This window comes from Clarias gariepinus, chromosome 22 (genome assembly GCF_024256425.1).
Source record: "Clarias gariepinus isolate MV-2021 ecotype Netherlands chromosome 22, CGAR_prim_01v2, whole genome shotgun sequence".
Classification (NCBI taxonomy): domain Eukaryota; kingdom Metazoa; phylum Chordata; class Actinopteri; order Siluriformes; family Clariidae; genus Clarias; species Clarias gariepinus.
In genome coordinates, this window is record NC_071121.1 from 16,936,521 (window position 1) to 16,954,621 (window position 18,101).

Consider the following 18,101-nt stretch of genomic DNA (forward strand, 5'->3'; position numbering starts at 1 on the left):
AATAGGTCAAGGAGCTGGGCCAAACTGGCCCCTGTTCAATTCCCATCTTTGGGGAGAAAAACAGAAGTTTTAATCAGTTCCTGGTTTGAGATTAAGCTAAGTAAACCGCAACTCGTACAAGCATACTGGCTTATAAAACAAACCTTTATTCTTTGTCCCTAGACCTGTGAATGTATCGTAACTGTTTTCATTTTATTGTGTAATTAAATTTATGTTTAAAAATTCCATACCAGTGTGATAGTTGGCAAGCTATGCTATATTTAAATCTCTTCCTGGCACTCCATGAGGAAATACAGTGTTTCACACCCTGTGAATGAGAAGCTGCTCAGAATGAGACTGTTGAATGAGACATGTTACTTGCACTTGCACTTGTTTCATAATCAGAATATAAAACGTAATCTTTAGTAAGTACTATGCTGTTAAAACATAATATTTAGAATATTAAATATTTTAGATTCGTTTTCACTAATTTAAAATGAACCCTGTAAGCATCACTATTACAGTAGTAATCTTGTTTTATTATTTCTTATTTGTGTTAGTCATTATAGAGCATTTTCACAATAAATGATGAAAGCAGCTTTTAAATGATCAATAATATCCTTCATAATAATAATAATAATAATAATAATAATCTAATTTGGGTTTGAAGCTAACACAGCTGCACTGAATGGATTTCACACTTTCACACAGGGTGCCAATCGAATCGCAGGGCACACACACATACACACACTAATAGACTACAGGTAATTTGGGAACGCCAATTAGCCTAACCTACATGTCTTTGGATTGTGGGAGGAAACCGGAGTACTCGAAGGAAAACCACCAAGCACAGGGAGAACATGCAAACTCCATGCACACAGAGACGGGAATCGAACCCAGACGCTGAAGGTGCAAGGCAACATTGCTACAGCATTACACCACTATAAAACAATCAAAAGAAAAACATGGAAATTTGTATAATATGTGATAAATGTGTATGAATCAAAATGATCAGATAGTCAGTGATCAGTGACTCTTTTGGAAACAAATTATTCTCGCAATCCAAGGTTTAACTGTATTTCATACAAAGGTTTCTGCCTATTTTTATGAAAAGTGCCAATAATTTTGGAGATCATTGTGGTTAACTGTGTGAGATCATTGTTCTGTTGATCACCAGCTCACTGCATTCCTTTAGCCCACATCACTGAAAATCTTTGACCTTTCTTTTCTTGGTCACGCACTCCTGTGTTCAAGTGTCTTATTATTTTTGTATCTTTCAATATCAGTCTTTATGTGTTAGTAATACACACACATACACACACACACACACACACAACCACTAGCTCCTGTTCGTCAGCAGAACTGCTTCTCCTGGTTTTCTCCCGCTTTAGCGTTCCCCTCTCATCTTTAAAAGATTTTTCTCTTATGGAGAGGAAATGTTTCCAGGCAGGTCAGAGTTTCCTTCACTCCCTTGGCGGAGATCAGAGCTGGACGTCAGGCGCTTGTCTCCCACTGACCAGAGCGAAGAAGCGAAGATGAAAAATGTTTAGCTGACCTCTGCAGAGGAGCAGCCGCAGCAAGCGAGCAAGTGGGAAGTTCAAAGAGAAAAAGTCAGCCTGTTTCAGCGGTTATACAAAGGGAGTCTGACGAGAGACAGCAGTGGAGAGGAAACAGTTGAAGATTTGAAAACATCTGTGTAAAAGAGTAAGATGTATCGCTGTGGATAATTCGTTTTCAGCTCCATAGAAGCTGCTTTTTGTAATACAAAATGTTTTCACCCCCTTTGGGGATGCAGTTAATAATTTAAAGTCATTTAGCAGTGATGCATGACGAGTGTGTGTGTGTGTGTGTGTGAGTGGGGAGTAAATCCAATCAGGAATGATGGGGCAAAAAGCTGTCGATTTTCTACATGACAGGACAGCTCAGAATAGATATGTGTGTGTGTGTGTGTGTGTGTGCGCGCGCGTGCTGGGGAAGGGGTTCAGAAAAGGTGCAAGACTCCCGGTGCCTGTCGAGACCTGCTTCTCAGCGCCTATAAAGTCTCCATCACATAAAAGCTAGAAAAAAGTTACTACCAAACCCATCTGAGCCCTCACCCTTCCCATCTCACCATGTGTGTATGTGTGTGTGTGTGTGTGTTAAAACAAAGCAGGCTTCTGACTTTTTAATGACTATGTACACAGCCTTTGTAGTGTGACCCGCCTTATCTGTGCTCCATGTATGTGATAGCATTCTTTGCATGGCGACAGGCTTACACATTATACCCAGAAACCCAACCTGGAGATTTCATATCGCAAGCAAACGAATAGGAAACTATTCCTCTTGTGTGACCTACAACACACAGGGAACATATACCTCTACCTTTATACACTACCTCAGTATCAGCAGTCCTAATCTGGGCCAGTATGTAGATATATCACACACTTGCTTTTAGAGGTTGCGACAAGACAGACATGATATCTGCACTCATATGTTATATAGTTGTTATACACTGAAATTATTACTTTTTTCTTATTTAGTTGCATTTTCTTATATTCTAAATCATGCTATAATGTGACTTGCCCTTGCCTTCATAATTTGATATAAATTCCTATCCCAATTTTGCTATAAATGTTTATTCATGTATACTACAAGTTTATTCTGAAAGTATAGTTGGTTTTGGAGATTTTGTAAATATTAATGAGTAATTTGTTTGCAGACTGAAAACAAGCGGCGTTCGAGTCAAACCGGGACTTATAATGACATTTCTTGTTAATGGAGGTGTAAGAATATTTGACATTTACAAAAGACTTTATGCACAGTACATGAGACTCTTATTAAATATTAGAATGGTGCAAACGTTTTCAAGGAGTCTGTATGTCTGTGAATGATGATCCTAGTGACTGCAGTTGTTCCTGTGAACATTGACCGAGTGGAACGCCTGATCCTTGAAAATCATTGGTGGCTCAGTGGTAGGTATTTCGCCTGCCATGCGGAAGGCCCGGGTTCGATTCCCAGCCAGTGCCCAAACCCCAAAAAAATAATATAAAATGGGAGGGTCAGGAAGGGCATCCGGCGTAAAACCTGTGCTAAGTTGTAGTGTGGACTGGGTATTCGGGTGTGGCGACCTCTTGCCGGGAGCAGCCGAAAGACCAACAACGACTTGCAAATTATAGGAACTCTACTCAGGGTAACTGCCATGTCCTTCATACAATCCTTTCTTCAGTTCAAGCGATTTTCACATGTTTGGGCCATTAAAGGAGTTCCTGGGAGGCCAGAGTTTGAGATGTAAAGCATACAGTCTGATCATACCGATGTACTGATGAAAATTTCTATTTTGATGGCATCCCAGCACTCGTGAAACAGCACTGGGGTAAGTGCTGGGGTAAGTGCAATAGTGTGGCAGGGGATTGTATAGAGAAATAAAGTTAGTTTTTACTCTCATTACAGAGTTCTACTTTTTTTCAATCAAAAATTCCGGTTTGACTTGAACTCCCCTTGTTTGATGAAAGGAAAATTTGACTTTTATATTAATAATGCATATTAAGAATTGGATCCTGGAATAAATAAGCTCTCACAAATTGTATACCTGCGCTTCTGTTATATTATTTTGCATATACACTAACTGTTGCTCAAGTTACAAGTTTTGTTAATCATACTGCGTACCAACAACACTCACATTCCTTCCAGCTTATATTTTGTACCTTGTGCCTCAAACTCAATAATAGTCATTAAAGCAAAGCCACAGAAATGTACTAGTTTGGTGTATAAAACATTATAAAGCATACCAGTGAATCAGCGTAAGTGCGCAAGTTTTTTATCCCACAAAACTATAAATTAGTGCCTGAGTGTACATTAGATATTCTACTCTGTCTAAGAATCTTTAAACACTGGTTTTAAATTGCACAGTCTGGAAAACTAACTTGGCTCATAAAACCAACCTGTGGACAAAAGTTCAACTTCCAGGCAGCACTGGGGTCATGTGGTACGATACCCCTGTTAAGTGTAACACAATTGTCAACAACTCCCTGGGAAACCCAGGAACCTAATCCAATCATTCAGTATTGGTATGTGTACAGTATCATTGTGGTTGTTTATTAGTACCATTTCTTATTCCTGGACTTTTCAGTGACAGAACACATTACTGTAAATCAAGGTTTGTCCTTATTTGTAAACCTACATGTTTTGGATTAACCAAAACAGACCCCAGACTTCATGGTCTAAAAAACTCTGTTCTATACAATATTGGTTTGCTACAGTATAGAATAATTAGCTGTTCTAAGCTGCAAGACATTTAGCTCTCTAGGAGGACATGAAAGTTTGGTTTGAAGAGCGCATATCTTATCTTGCTAGATTGCAACTGCTGTCTATAAGCAAGTCTACAAAAGTGCCCGTGACAGGCAAAACGAAGTAAAGAAATTGTTATCTGCTGAACAGGCAAAGCTGTTATCTTATATCTATTTCAGTCAAAGCAACTTCAATTCTGTCTTCACTGTCTTTAAAGTTTCATGGGACGCTTATCCACTGAGGAGAACATATACAGTTCTTGTAGATACACCTACCATCCACTTAAATAGGAACACACCTTTCGTATTCACAGGTACATGCTGAGACGCTGACCACAGCTGTAAATATGTAAAAATGTTCTGAGCCACTCAACATTTCTTATTTCCTATTCAATTATAACCATTAGAAACAAATGTTTTACTGTGACAGGCTGCAAAGTGCCTGAAGATACAATAAAAAAAAAATTTGTTTATGTGTAACGCCCTCAGCAGCAACCTCATTTTCCCTCTTGTCTGTTCCAACCACTCAGGATTCAGCATCACCAGTATACTAATCACTGGCCTGAACATCTATCACCATAATACTTGGGTGATTCATAGGTCTCTGTGTGTCTCTTCCTGGTAGCTTAAAAAAATGTGGTCATGTCTCTTCAACCTCCCTAAACAACAAGTCAGAACTGCTACTCGCGCAAATGTTGTTGTTTTTTCCCCCACATCATTCTGTATAAACTTTAGGAATGTTGTGTGTAAAAATCCCAGGCGATCAGAAGTATCTGTAATACTTAAATCCAGAACATCTGGCACCAACAGGCATGGCTCAGAGAACACATTTTCCTCTATTCTGGTGTTTGATGTAAATATTATTTGAAGCTCTTGGTTGCTTGTTGCTGCCACATAATTGACAAATTGGATAACTGCATGAAGTAAATATGTGCATTATTAAAATGGTGTATGTACACTGCCTTTATTTAACATTGTTCAGCTGTGTTCTGCTGCCTGAGTGGCAAATCCAGGCCAAAATCAACATATGAACATATTATTGATTCTTTGCATTTGTTTGGTCATCAGCATATTGACACTTTCAACCTTATTGCACAGTTATAGCACAATTATAGAAGGCATTATCTGGTATAAACCAAATAAGGATGGGTTCCACTCACGGTTTTTTTTTCATGTCATCTCAGAGAGCTTTTTCTTGCCCCTTTACCTCTGGGTAAATCATTAGGGACAACCTGATAAAGAAATTGGGGTTGTTTGGGTAACTGGGTTTTAGAAATCTGTAGAAGATTTCCGTACAGTTCTGGTAACATGAGGATTATTCATTATGGATGCATCACTGTACCACAGTAACCATGAATAAAGTCAGGCTAATATTAGAATGTTCATGTCTTCTTTGTGGAGACAACAACGTCTTTTTAAATTCCCAGCAAACCGGCAAGTGGGATTTCGGAAATCGATGTGTCATCCACAATTTCCACAAATGCCGCTATGAATAGGACCTCTGATTTGGAGCTAGAACAAATAGGGACTTTCAATATAGCTGAAGATAGTGACAGCTAAGAAAAAGAAATAATGATGAATAATGTCCAGACTGCGACAAACCTAGCAAAGGTCTCCTGAAGAACTCAGTTCTTATGACAGTTCAGGTCTGAAAATACTATAGCTGACTTTGTTGTCATTGTATTTTTATTTCTAATTTAACATAACTTGTTTATTTAATCAAAGGTTTTTCTCTAAGGTTTACCTTCTTCCCTGGTGTATGTCCCTCACACGTTCTCACTGCATACCTGACTGTAACAATAGAATCCTCAGTTGTATAACGCAAGAGAGAGCTTGCAAAAGAGGTGAAAATGAGTTAGAGAGAATGCATGCCATGTTAATGAGAAGGTAAATGTTTGTTTTTGGCCGGTCAACATGAATTCTAGTCTGAGCCTTTCTTCTGGCTCTTTATACTCTCAATGGCCCATTGGGGAGGACATGAGAGGGGAGGGGAAGGTGAAAGACAGGGTAAATACCTTTACATCCTCCCTTTACCCTGGAGCAGCCTGTTTCGGTGATTTATACCCCCATCTCGTATGGAAACCTTTCCGATTTGAGCACACGAGAGAAGATTCTAAGAATCTAAGAATCATATGGCCACCAGCAGCTTGGAAATAAATGTGTGATTTAATGTCAGTTACCCTTGAAGTTTTACTGACCTTCATGCTACATGTAGCACATTTTATCGCTTCTCATTTTACCTTATTTAGCGAGGACGTTCACTGTCTTGTCTTGTAGTACATTGTAATGAGACTGAGACTCAGTGTAGACATGCTTATTTTAATCATTACTAAAGCCTCTTTCATAAGGGGAACTGTACAGAATTATTTTTGTAAAATGATTTGCTGGTAGTTGATGTGTAGTGTGGCGCTACATGTGGAAGGAGTTTCTTTAGAGTCAGATTTATGGTTAAAACAGTAGTTGGTGCGTTACATGTAAAGATGAGAATCAGCCATAACACTACTGTAACAAAAAAAAATTGAAAAACACTAATTATTAGTTATATTCCACTAAAATGGTACCAGGATCACAGGCCCATCTACACCCACAGGGAGCAAAGGCTAGCTTATCTGGTCCGATCATATTTACATTTTAGGGATTTGGCAGACGCTCTTATCCAGAGCGACTTACATTTTTATCTCATTATACATCTGAGCAGTTGAGGGTTAGGGGCCTTGCTCAAGGACCCAACAGGGACAACTTGGTGGTCATGGGATTTAAACCTGGGACTTTCCGAACCATAGTCCAATACCTTAACCACTGAGCTACCCCACAAGTTGGCCATGACAGAAAAGTTTCACCCAGTGCACCACAGCCCACCATGCATGGGGCTTAGCAGGAAAAAAAAGTTCAAGGTTGTTGACCCAGCCACCCAAATCCACAGATCCCAATCCATGGGATGCGCCTGATCCATGAAGGCCCCACCATGCAACCCACAGCACCCAAAAGATCTACCGCTCATGTCCTGGTACCAGACATTACAGCACATCCTTAGAGATCTCGTGGAGCAATGCCCAGAGTGCCTAGAATTGACCCAGAGGTACATCTAGGTGTACTGTTTCATGGTTATGGTTGATTAGTATATGTCATGTAAGTTTTTTCTTGAACACTTTTCTGTTACGCCTCTCAAGAGCATGTGCACGATCGCTACGGAATCGCCCATTCATCACTGGCCGATCGATCAGTGCATCCTTAGTTTAATAATATATTAAACCTATTCATTTTTTTACATGGTGCACTTTTAGTACGAAACACTGGTTTTAAAATTTTTGGCACCCTTGTGTTTAATACTTTATAAGGCCTGGCTTTGAAAGAATATCAGCACTAAGTCATGTCATGTCTATCCACTTTGGAGACAGGTGTAGAGAGAGATCCTGTTCCACTTCTGCATGCAGAACAGTGGGGGCTTCATTAATATTCGTGTATTTAAATTTCCCTCTTCAGTTCAGACCGAAGGGGTGTCAGAGGGATCACATCCAGAGACTAAGGTGGTCATGGCAAAGCATAAACATTCTAGTTCTTGCTAGGGTTGCAAAAAGCATATTTATATGTGCTTACATCTGTGCTTTCAGATATTATTAACATGTATTGACATCTATTAAATATTACCCAAAGTATTTAATATTTCTGTTCATTAATTCTCTTTATTATGTCTGACAAGCATAAAAACAAATCACGTTTTTTTTTTGGCCATTACCCAACATTTTCTCATTGAACCTTATAGATAATAAAACAACAAAACTAGACAGAAGACACATTGTGAGTGTTTGTTGGACTTGGCTCTGTATAGCTCTCTCTCTTTGTAGCTCTCGCTATGTTTGCATGGGCACTGAAACATTTTAAGATAATGCGGGACATTGAAGATACTGTATGCAGTGTGTTTTATGGAGATCTTCCAGCTGTTGGTCTTGCTCAGTGCTGGACTAAGCATCTGGTGCGCAGAGTCTCAGTTTGGCAGTTAAAGTGTTAGGTTACAGTAAAGTGTGCTTGCCTGCATCGAAAAGGAGGATGTGTATGTGTGTGGGTGTGTTTAACATCAGGAAAATAGTGACAATGGTTTACATTTCATTGTTCCTGATTTTCTTCTTTAATAATCCTTCCTCTCTCCTTCTCACTGTTTCTCGTCTCGTGAGATGTGATCTCTCTCCTGTCTGCTTCATTTCCCTTTATGTCTGAAACGTTATCTTAAAGTCTCTCCACTCCTCCATCTCCTTTATCTATTTAGCTCTAACTGTCGATTGGGTTGTAGTAACCTTCCTGACTTTTCCAGTGGAAAATGTTTGCTTGCTGTATTTTTTTTTCTTCATTTTCAGCCAGGGTTCAAAGAATGTAAGGAGTCTCAAGGCCACAAAGTGCACCTTCAATTAGACACACAAAAGATCAGCAAAGTGTGTGTGTTGTGTGTTGGTTAAAAGGCAGATGGGAGAGACTCTAGACAGAGATATCTCAATAACAGGGTCTGGAAAGCATCGAAAAAACAGCACCTGCACTTTCCCAGAGACATAGCAGAGTCAGGAGAGACAAAGTACGACTAGCCACACTTGAGCCAGATTAAGAGAGTGACAGATGAAAAAAGGAAAAGGTTACGTCAGAAACACATTGGAGGTTAAGAGATCCGCCAGACTAGGTGATGGGAACATTTTTTACACGTGGTGCTAATCTGGTCTGGAATTCTCAAAATGCTTCACTTCATGCTTCAATACACACACCGTACTCTAAATAAAGTCATCAGAAAGCAGGAGTCCTGGTTCCTGACTTCTACTGAGTTCTACAACATTTCCAAATACGTTCTCTGTTCTTGGTACAGTTTCCAAATAGATATAAGTAGAAATCACAGGGAACTGGTTTACATTTAGAGTCTCACTGGTTTAATGCAGAACTCAATTTTAATTCAGGTGTTATTTGTTTATACACAGATATATGATATGCAGTGAAATGCTTATACAACTGCCCGTAACCTTAAAAGTGAGATTTCTATTCAGTGAATTAATTGCACTGGAGAGGAGAATTAAATAAAAAATAGAATATTCCAATAAAGTGATAAGAATATGAATTGTAAAAAAAATAATTAAAAAAATTATATTTTGGTGTAGCGCACTGTCGCCTTGCACCTCCAGGGTCTGGGTTCGATGCCCGTCTCTGTATGCATGGAATTTGCATGTTCTCCACGTGCTTGGTGGGTTTCCTCCCACAGTCCAAAGACCTGCAGATTAAGCTAATTGGCTAATTCTTAATTTGCCCGTAGCATGTGTATGTGTGTGCCCTGCGATTTAATCGGCACCCTGTCCAGGGTATACCCCGCCTCATGCCCTAAGTCTCCTGGGATAGGCTCCAGGCCCCCTGTGACTGTAAATACAAAATAAACCGGTATAGACGACGAGTGAGTGAGTAAAATAGAAGTGTATAAATTATGCAGGATAAATTACAGACTGTAAAGAAATGATAAATTCTGACATTGCAGTTAGTCCTAATTCTTGTGAACAAATGATCAGAATTCATGAATAGGGTCCTTGCCTATTAGGGATGATTGCTACTAAAACCCTTTATGAAAATAACTATTAAAAACTCTATCAATAACTCCTAAAACAATTTCATGGACTTTTCGTCTAAGTGTACATGCTAGATACAGTATGTAGAACTTTGGCTCCTCTAATCTCCAGGGGCCCGGGATTCCTGAAGCCCTTTGATAGCAGAGCTTTTAAAGAAGGGGAGCAAAGCAAAGCAGGTGTGAACAGATGACCCACCCCACCACCCCTCAGGCCAACATACACACACACACACACACACACACACATGCACATACCTGAGCTGCCAGCCCCTCATAAGGAACAGCTTTCAGCTCTTTCAGGAAACAGAGCATGATCTTACATGTCACCACTTGACAGTCCCCATACCTGAGGACTGACGGTCTGTGTTTTTCTAAACACCTTAAAAGAACAAAACCTGAGGTAACCGTTCGACCACATGAAACATTTCTCCCCAGTTTGGGTCAGCAGGAATGCAGACATGCTGTAAGACCTGCTATCATTTAAAAGCTCAAACATCAAATCTTAAAGGATCTAAAATGTAGGGGTCTTTATTGTTGTGTTTGTATTTTTTGCCTGTTGAATATGTTTAATGGTTATATGTTGAATATGTTGCTAGTTCACAAAAGCATCCGTAGTCCTGAGAATCTATCCATATACACTTGCTTCATGTGGACAGCACCAATGGTTGATTTGATTCGGTGTGTGAAATGGAAAATCTGGAGCGATATAAATACTGTCCTAGTTCACGAACACTTATGTGGTACTTCTCAGTTCTCTGTCTCTGTGGCAGTGAGGCAGAGCCTAGAGTGTTATGTTTTATGCTTAGCTTCAGCTTGCTTAAAGATTATAGTTGAAGTGCTTTTGTAAAAATTATAGTTGAAGTGCTTTTGTAAATCTTTAGTTTAGTGTTTAGGCAGCACCGTGTCTTAGTGGTTAGCTCTGTTGTCCTGCACCTCCAGTGTTGGGGTTCGATTACTGCCTCTGGTTCGTGTGCATGGAGTTTGCATGTTCTCCCCCTGAATGGTGGGTTTTCTCCGGGTAGTCCGGTTTCCTCCCACAATCCAAAGACGTGCAGATTGGGTTAATTGGCCGTAGTGTGTGAATGACAATCAGTTGTCTAGCTGGCAACCAGACCCCATAAAAAATTATCCAAAGTATCTGTTGCCTGATGTGCTGGATGGTGACCCAATTCCCCTTAATACCACGGTCTGGGTTTCTGATCACAGGGTCAGGGGTTTAGTCTCCGCCACCACCGTAAATTGGACAGTGAAAAAGTGAATCGAGATCGGGATTTTTGGAAGGCTGCCCATTTATGCTGTGGCCTACTCTCACTTAATGAGGACGGAAGACGAGAAAAAGATGAGGGGAGAAACAGCATAAGAAAGAAACCTTGAGGAAAAAAAACAGACTTGACACAGATCTGGTTGTTTTCATATCAACACCAGACAAGTTCTCTCCGTGCCACTTTTGTTGTTTTATTCTGTAGATATGTGGGTGGTGAATTCAAGACGCCACATGTTTGGGGTTCTCCCCCACTACTGGTGATCCTAGTTCATAAACATGCATTTCCAGAGACATTTTAATTTCTGATTACAATTAGAGACAGCACTGAAACACACCAATCTGGGGATGTTTTTTTAAAGACTAACAAAAGTGTGGGATTTGTGTTGAAATGTTTAAGTCTTGCTGCCTCTCGAGCTGTCTGTGTGTGGCATCACCTATAAGGAGCAGAATGGAAGCCCTCAATTATAACCACTTGTCATGCTGGAAAGGAGCGATATGGACAAATATGAAGTAAAGACAAAGGAGGAACACTAGGTAAACGTGTGGGGGCTTTATCCTGCCAAGTGTGAGAAACCTCACACAAAGAACAAAAGGGATTAAAGAAATGTCAAAGTCTTATGGTGCCTGCAGGAATTTCTGACTTTAAGACAAAATCCGTTCGGCAAGGTGACACTTTGTCATGTTTGTTTTCGATACCAAGATGCAGAATCCACACAAATAGATGGATAAATATGCCACAATATGCCCATACTGTGTTGGGACGTTGACAGCTGCGGCATCTTCTCCTGTTTCGGCGGAAATCCCTCTGTGTCCTCGCATTCCGTTGAAGCATTAGAGCATCGGATGAACACTGACCTCCAAACATTCCTTTCACTTGCTAACATGATATATTTGTGTGTGTGTGTGTCCACTATACAGTAGGACAGAAGGACATAGAGAGACAGGAAGGGATTCACAGGATGGGAAGTAACGATGGGGGTGTTTTACCCTCCTGAAACATCTGCAGGTCTTAGCTGTGTTCAGACTTGCTTGTGTGTGTCTGTGGTAGATAATCTTAGTTCCTTGTAGTGTCACCTGAACAAAGAGAAGCCAGTTAGCCAATCAGGTCTAGACCAGCTGCTATTTGAAGTAGTCTAATGAAGTTATCAGTCTTCTTTTAGCTTATCACATCTGTATGTCATTCTTTTAAGATTAGAGCTGTTCTATGTCTCGCTCGCCTGCCCCACATCCCCTATTAGCATACGCGCTGGCTGGTTTGTCCTACTCGCTACGTTTTCAGTTCTGCGCCCGAGGGTTTTACTCGCTGATATCTATTACCATGGTAACCTGAGGAATGCAGAAAGCCAACAGAGGAATGTGTAATCATTAAGCTCAGGGGTGGGGAGACTTTTGTTGAATTGGCCTGAGGTCACAGAAATGCACTTAAAGAAAGTGCAATCTTTTATGAAATATAATTTTTTAGATGCTTTGATGTACATAGTGTTATTTGTTTTGCAGTCGCAACCACTCATATTTTGTAGTGTGTCAAATACTGTAGCGTGCAGTCCTTATGATAGAGGGATGAACAGCAAATAAAGCATTGGATTTAAATGAATGACGGGTCACTTTTCTTGATCTACCTCTCACTCTAGACATTTAATTGTTCATGTTGAGTAATAGATTGCTTTTGTCTGAGGTAAAACTTCTAGGCACACACCTAATCACACCTGTTTTTGGCAAATCCTTCATTTGACTTGGCCCAGGCTGACAGAATTCATCAGGCATGAGTGGCTTAGTAGAGGTGGAACCGCTGTTCATTCATTCATGGCTTTGATCCCAGCATCCAAATGAATTGCTGTTAACATTATTTGCGATCTTAACTCTGAGTGATTTAATATCACTTAACCTAGCGATTAGGTAGCTAGATTAATTGTGGATTAACACAAATCTCATTCCAGATTTGATTTAATATCACATCCACTCTCCAGAAGGCTTTCAAGTGAATTTTGGCGTATAGCTTTGGGGATTAGCGCTCATTCTGCGACAGGATCATTACAGTATGTTCACATTACCAGTCTGAGGTTTATTTTTTTACATCGGATCTGAATCATATTTGGTCCTAGATCGGATAAATTGTCACGCGACATGAATGAGAACGGGCCGATCGGAATTCATGACTTTTTTGTTCCTTTCTTTCTTATTCTTGACCTCAACAAATTAAGCCGACTACCTGTTTGCATCCTCCAGAGCAAAATCCAGAGTGGTCGATCAAATATGATGCGTTTTAACCCAGATGCGTTGAGCAATATTGTAGTGATGTGCGCATGTGTGCCATTTCAAAGGACAGACGCGTACACATTGGAGTCAGCTATAAGTCATTGATCTGTCATCACATGCAAATCCATTCTGACCAAAAGCTAAAATTACCATTGTGATTGTAATGGCAACGCTTCCTTAGTGAGGAGGTTTGGTGCGCAGTCAGTGTTCCAGGTGTCCAAGTTCCAGGGGTTCCAGGGATTGAGTCTTGAAAAAACATCACTTAATAGAACTGAACTTTGTGCACAGTGGCATTGTCATGCTGGACCAGGTTCAGCCCTCTTTGTTTCAGTGAAGGAAAATTGTATTGTTTTAGCGTATAAATACATCCTATACAGTGGTGTGCTTTGTGGAAACAGTTTGTTTAAAAGCCACATATGAGTGTGATGGCCAGGTGTCCACAAACTTTTGGCCATATAGTGGGCATGTCTATATTATGTCCCAAAATATAAGGTACACCCAGTTGAACTCTTTACTTCAGATTATAAGAAAGCAGTAACAATGCAGACTGTTCACTTTTTTAATTCCTCACTGACCTTTTCAAGGCCCGCAGGCAAAATTATAAAGGAACTGTGAAATTTTGTGGAGTGTTTTTGGAAAAGTGCTTGTGTGGGAAAGGGTCAAGGGGTTTACAAGTAGGTCATCACTAGTGACAGGAAGGAAATAGCTGGATGTCTCCTGGAGCTGCCTGAAAGAAGATGAATTTATGGAGAGATTATATAAAGAATGCTTTTATAGAGGAAAAATGATAAATTATATGTAAAAGTTCAGTCCAGGTGTAATTTCCTAACTAAAAAGCTTGGGATATAAAACCAACAGGGCCATTTATTTAATATGCTTTAAGTTATACAGAATAAAATGTTTGTTATTTGCAGAAGTGGCATATAAAGGGCCTGCACCATAAGTATTTGCCCTTACCTATTAATTTAACGAACTGATTCTATTAAGCACAACTTTTCAGCCAGGTAGACGAGAACTATTTTTTAAATATATATATATATTTTTTAATGCTTCTCAAGCAGAGGAGCAGAAATAAGACAGGAACAAGAATGAGACTTGTGGTGTGTATGATCAGGTGCTGTTACTAGAGTACCGCTGGGAAAGTGTAGTAGTATATACAGAGATACAGATAAATATTTCACCATATGAGTGTACGATATGAGAACATGCTGTTGTGACAAGAATGTCAATAATGCAACAAGAAGTTTGGGACGTCCAACGAGCATCAATCAAAGCGATTCTTTAGAAATGATTTTTACTTTACAACGTCAAAAACAGATTCTTTGCCATCTTTATGTTATTATTAAATTTCTAGTTGCGGTTTGGTAATCCTGTCTGCTCTGTGTTTTTTTTTTTCTCTTTTCCCTTTGATTTAGTAATCCTAACAAAGACATGTGTCAGATACTCTGCCTGTGTGAGCTCACTGTCTGTTCTGTCTGAAAATATGAATGTGATTAAACGGTCTCAGTGGGATCAAAGCATAATGTCACATATTATGCTAACATTCTGACTGAAATCTAATCTTTCCCACAAGCCCTTCTAACTCTAAATGTACACTAGAGATTCTTTGGAAAAATATTGTTTTATGTTAAATCTCTCTTTAAAAAAAAAAAAAAAAGGATTACATGAGGTCAGTTTTCCACTAAGGGCATTGGATTGGCAACCCTTACAGCCATTACTGTCAATACACCACTATTGTATAGCTGCATGTTAGATTATACATATCTGTTTTTTTTGTCTCCGACAGCTCTTTCATGTGGCTTATGTGCTCATCAAATTCGCCAACTCTCCAAGACCTGACCTGTGGGTCCTTGAGCGGTCTGTGGACTTTGGAGAGACGTACCATCCATGGCAGTTCTTTGCCTGTGAGTACACTGTTAACATGCATCTCATGTATAATGCATCCCTGTTCCAAAGTACAGTACTTTTATGGTTTGTAGTATAGACAGGAGCATTGTATATCTTTACAGTCAATGCAAGGATGAAATGGTCCATCCTGGAATGATCAGGAAAGTTGGCACTTGATAAAAAAAAATAAAGTGATTAAAAGATGACCCAAGATGTCAAAGCCCGATTGCTGTTCACCAGGAGTCGTCATCCAATCACCCAGAGCCTGAGCAATTCTGACAGGAAGAATGGTCAGATATGCAAAGCTGACAGAGACATGTCCAGAAGACTTTCCGTTGTCTAAATAGGTAGTGACCCAGGGGGTGAATAGTTATGCTTTACGTTACTGTGAGTAATGTGAAAATGGGCATAAGTTTTTATTAAATTACATAATTCATTTAAATCACACATGTTTGTAAAAGAACTTATCATTTGTACAGAGGTCCTCAACAAAGTCACTGCCGCAGTTGATGATCTCCCACTGTTCTACATCATGTTTATGCAGATGTCACTGTTGACATAAGGAACGCACACGGATTGATAAAGTTTAAAAAGGGGAAACCAGCATTGCAGACATCTGCTACAGAGGGGATTTTCAAAGAATGTTCAAGTGTTTAGTTAAAAAAAGCCGCAAATGCATCGCTTGTGAATTAGATTCACAATTTGTACTGAAGAAGAGTTATTCTATAAACATGAGCAACACGCCGGTTAATAAAAGCTTACTTTTGAATCACTATCAGTACAGGTTGGGTATAAAAGTAAAGGAAATTTCTTGGAATCAGCAATTAAATGATCTGAAATGAAATGATGGTGAGGTCATCAGATGACGTGTTATAAAAACAGGTCCCAGCTAGTCACACTTGCACACTTGGTCTTCCTGTTGTTTTGGATTTGCAGTGAAGGCTTTCACCATCACAGCTGGCTGTAGCGAAGAGAAGAAGAAAAAAAAAATCATCCACCAACTATAAAAGGCATTTTTGCTCTTGCTGGAGCAAGAAACATTGACGTATGTTTTACCGCACTGAAACATAATATTCTGTTGTTGGCTTTGTATTCCACAAACACCTCTGTGCAGAACGCATCTGAATAACAGAGAGGTGAAAGAGAGGAGAAAACCGAGCAGGCATTTTCACCTAAAAAACAATGTGTCCATAATGTTTCTGTATAAACGCGACCGTGTGGGAGCAGAAGTGATAAGCGTTCTAATGAAATGAAGCAAAACATTATACATCGGATGGTTTAGAACATTGCAAGAATGTTGTTTCTGGACCTGTTCATGCCATCTAGTGTTATAAGAATGTGAGCGACTTTTAGTTACCTTGTACACGGAAGATTTGTGTCCAAGTACAGTGAAACGATTTTGAGAATGTTTGTTCACTCTCTAACTTTAACAATTCTATTAGTAGACAAATTAAGATTTTTCACACTATGTGTGCATTCGGTGCTTTGATTTACAGCATCCAAAAGAGACTGCATCGAGCGATTTGGCCAGAGAACCATCGAGCGCATCAACCATGACAATGATGTCATCTGCACAACCGAATACTCTCGTATTGTGCCCCTGGAAAATGGAGAGGTAATGATCCTGATCAAACACTCTCACCCATTGTATGTACCGATTTATCCTGTATACAGAGTCATGACGGGGCCTGGAGCCTATGCTAGAAGACTTAGGGCACAAGGCGGGGTGATTTTTATTATGACTGTCACATCTGCCCTGTTGATTAAGGATCTAATCTAAATCTGCACATCTGTAAAGTAACATGGATAAAGAATCTCTTAGAAATTTTATATATAAAAAAAAATTATAAAAAATTTTAATAAAAAGTTGTAGTAGAAAGTTTTGATGAATTGTAGCTTGTGGACAAATCTCAAGTCAAGTCCATTGGTTTTCACATACTGTGTGCATTCTCTACCGTTCACACACAGATTGTGGTTTCTCTGGTTAATGGGCGACCAGGAGCCATGAATTTTTCCTACTCACCGGTGCTGAGGGAATTCACCAAAGCTACCAACATCCGCCTGCGCTTCCTGCGCACCAACACACTGCTGGGCCACCTGATGGGCAAAGCACTAAGAGACCCCACCGTCACCCGCCGGGTAAGATGCAATGAGCATGAAACTCTTGCCATTATAACTACAGAAAAAGATATTAATTTAAATAGAGAGAGGTCTGTATAATCCAAACAGAATTTTATAATGGTTTATTTATGTAATTCTATTTTTTGCATTGACGTTTTTTCGATATTTTTTTTTCTGCAGTATTACTACAGCATCAAAGACATCAGCATTGGAGGAAGATGTGTGTGCAATGGCCATGCTGAAGCCTGCAACGCTGTTGATCCCAATGACCCCTACAAGTAAGCACTACAGTATAAGTGTCTTTTCTAGGACTTTTATATGATCTTGCTAAATTTTAAGTGTTGTCTAAATGTATTTGTCCCTTCTAGCTTTTTATTTTTTATGCATATTTGTCAGATCATCAAAGAAATTTTAATATCACTCAAAGATAACCCGACTAAATACAAAACGCAGTTTTTAAATGGCGATTTTATTCATGAAAGGAAAACAGCAGTCCAAACCTACATGGCCCTATGTGAAGTAAAGTAATTGCCCCATAAACTTAATACCAGGTTGTGCCACCCATGACGGCAACATCTGCAATCAAGCGTTTGCGATAACTGGCAATGAGTCTCATGTCGCTGTGAAGAAATTTTGGCCCGCTCTTCTATGCAAAATTGTTCAGAATTCAGCTGCATTTAAACTGCATTTTATTTTTACTCTGGTTATATTTATGTAATTAAATATAAATATATGTAAGTAG

The 18,101-nt window shown here is 39.5% G+C and overlaps 1 protein-coding gene across 2 annotated transcripts in view; it reads left to right on the forward strand.

The window, feature by feature from the left end:
- lama5 (laminin, alpha 5) overlaps positions 1–18,101 on the forward strand; it is a 73,928-nt gene that overhangs the window by 8,834 nt on the left and 46,993 nt on the right. For both annotated transcript variants that reach the window (XM_053481786.1, XM_053481787.1), the window contains exons 3-6: positions 15,138–15,255; positions 16,735–16,853; positions 17,207–17,377; positions 17,540–17,637. In XM_053481786.1, coding sequence (XP_053337761.1) covers positions 15,138–15,255; positions 16,735–16,853; positions 17,207–17,377; positions 17,540–17,637 — 506 coding nt within the window. The remainder of the gene's footprint in view (positions 1–15,137; positions 15,256–16,734; positions 16,854–17,206; positions 17,378–17,539; positions 17,638–18,101) is intronic.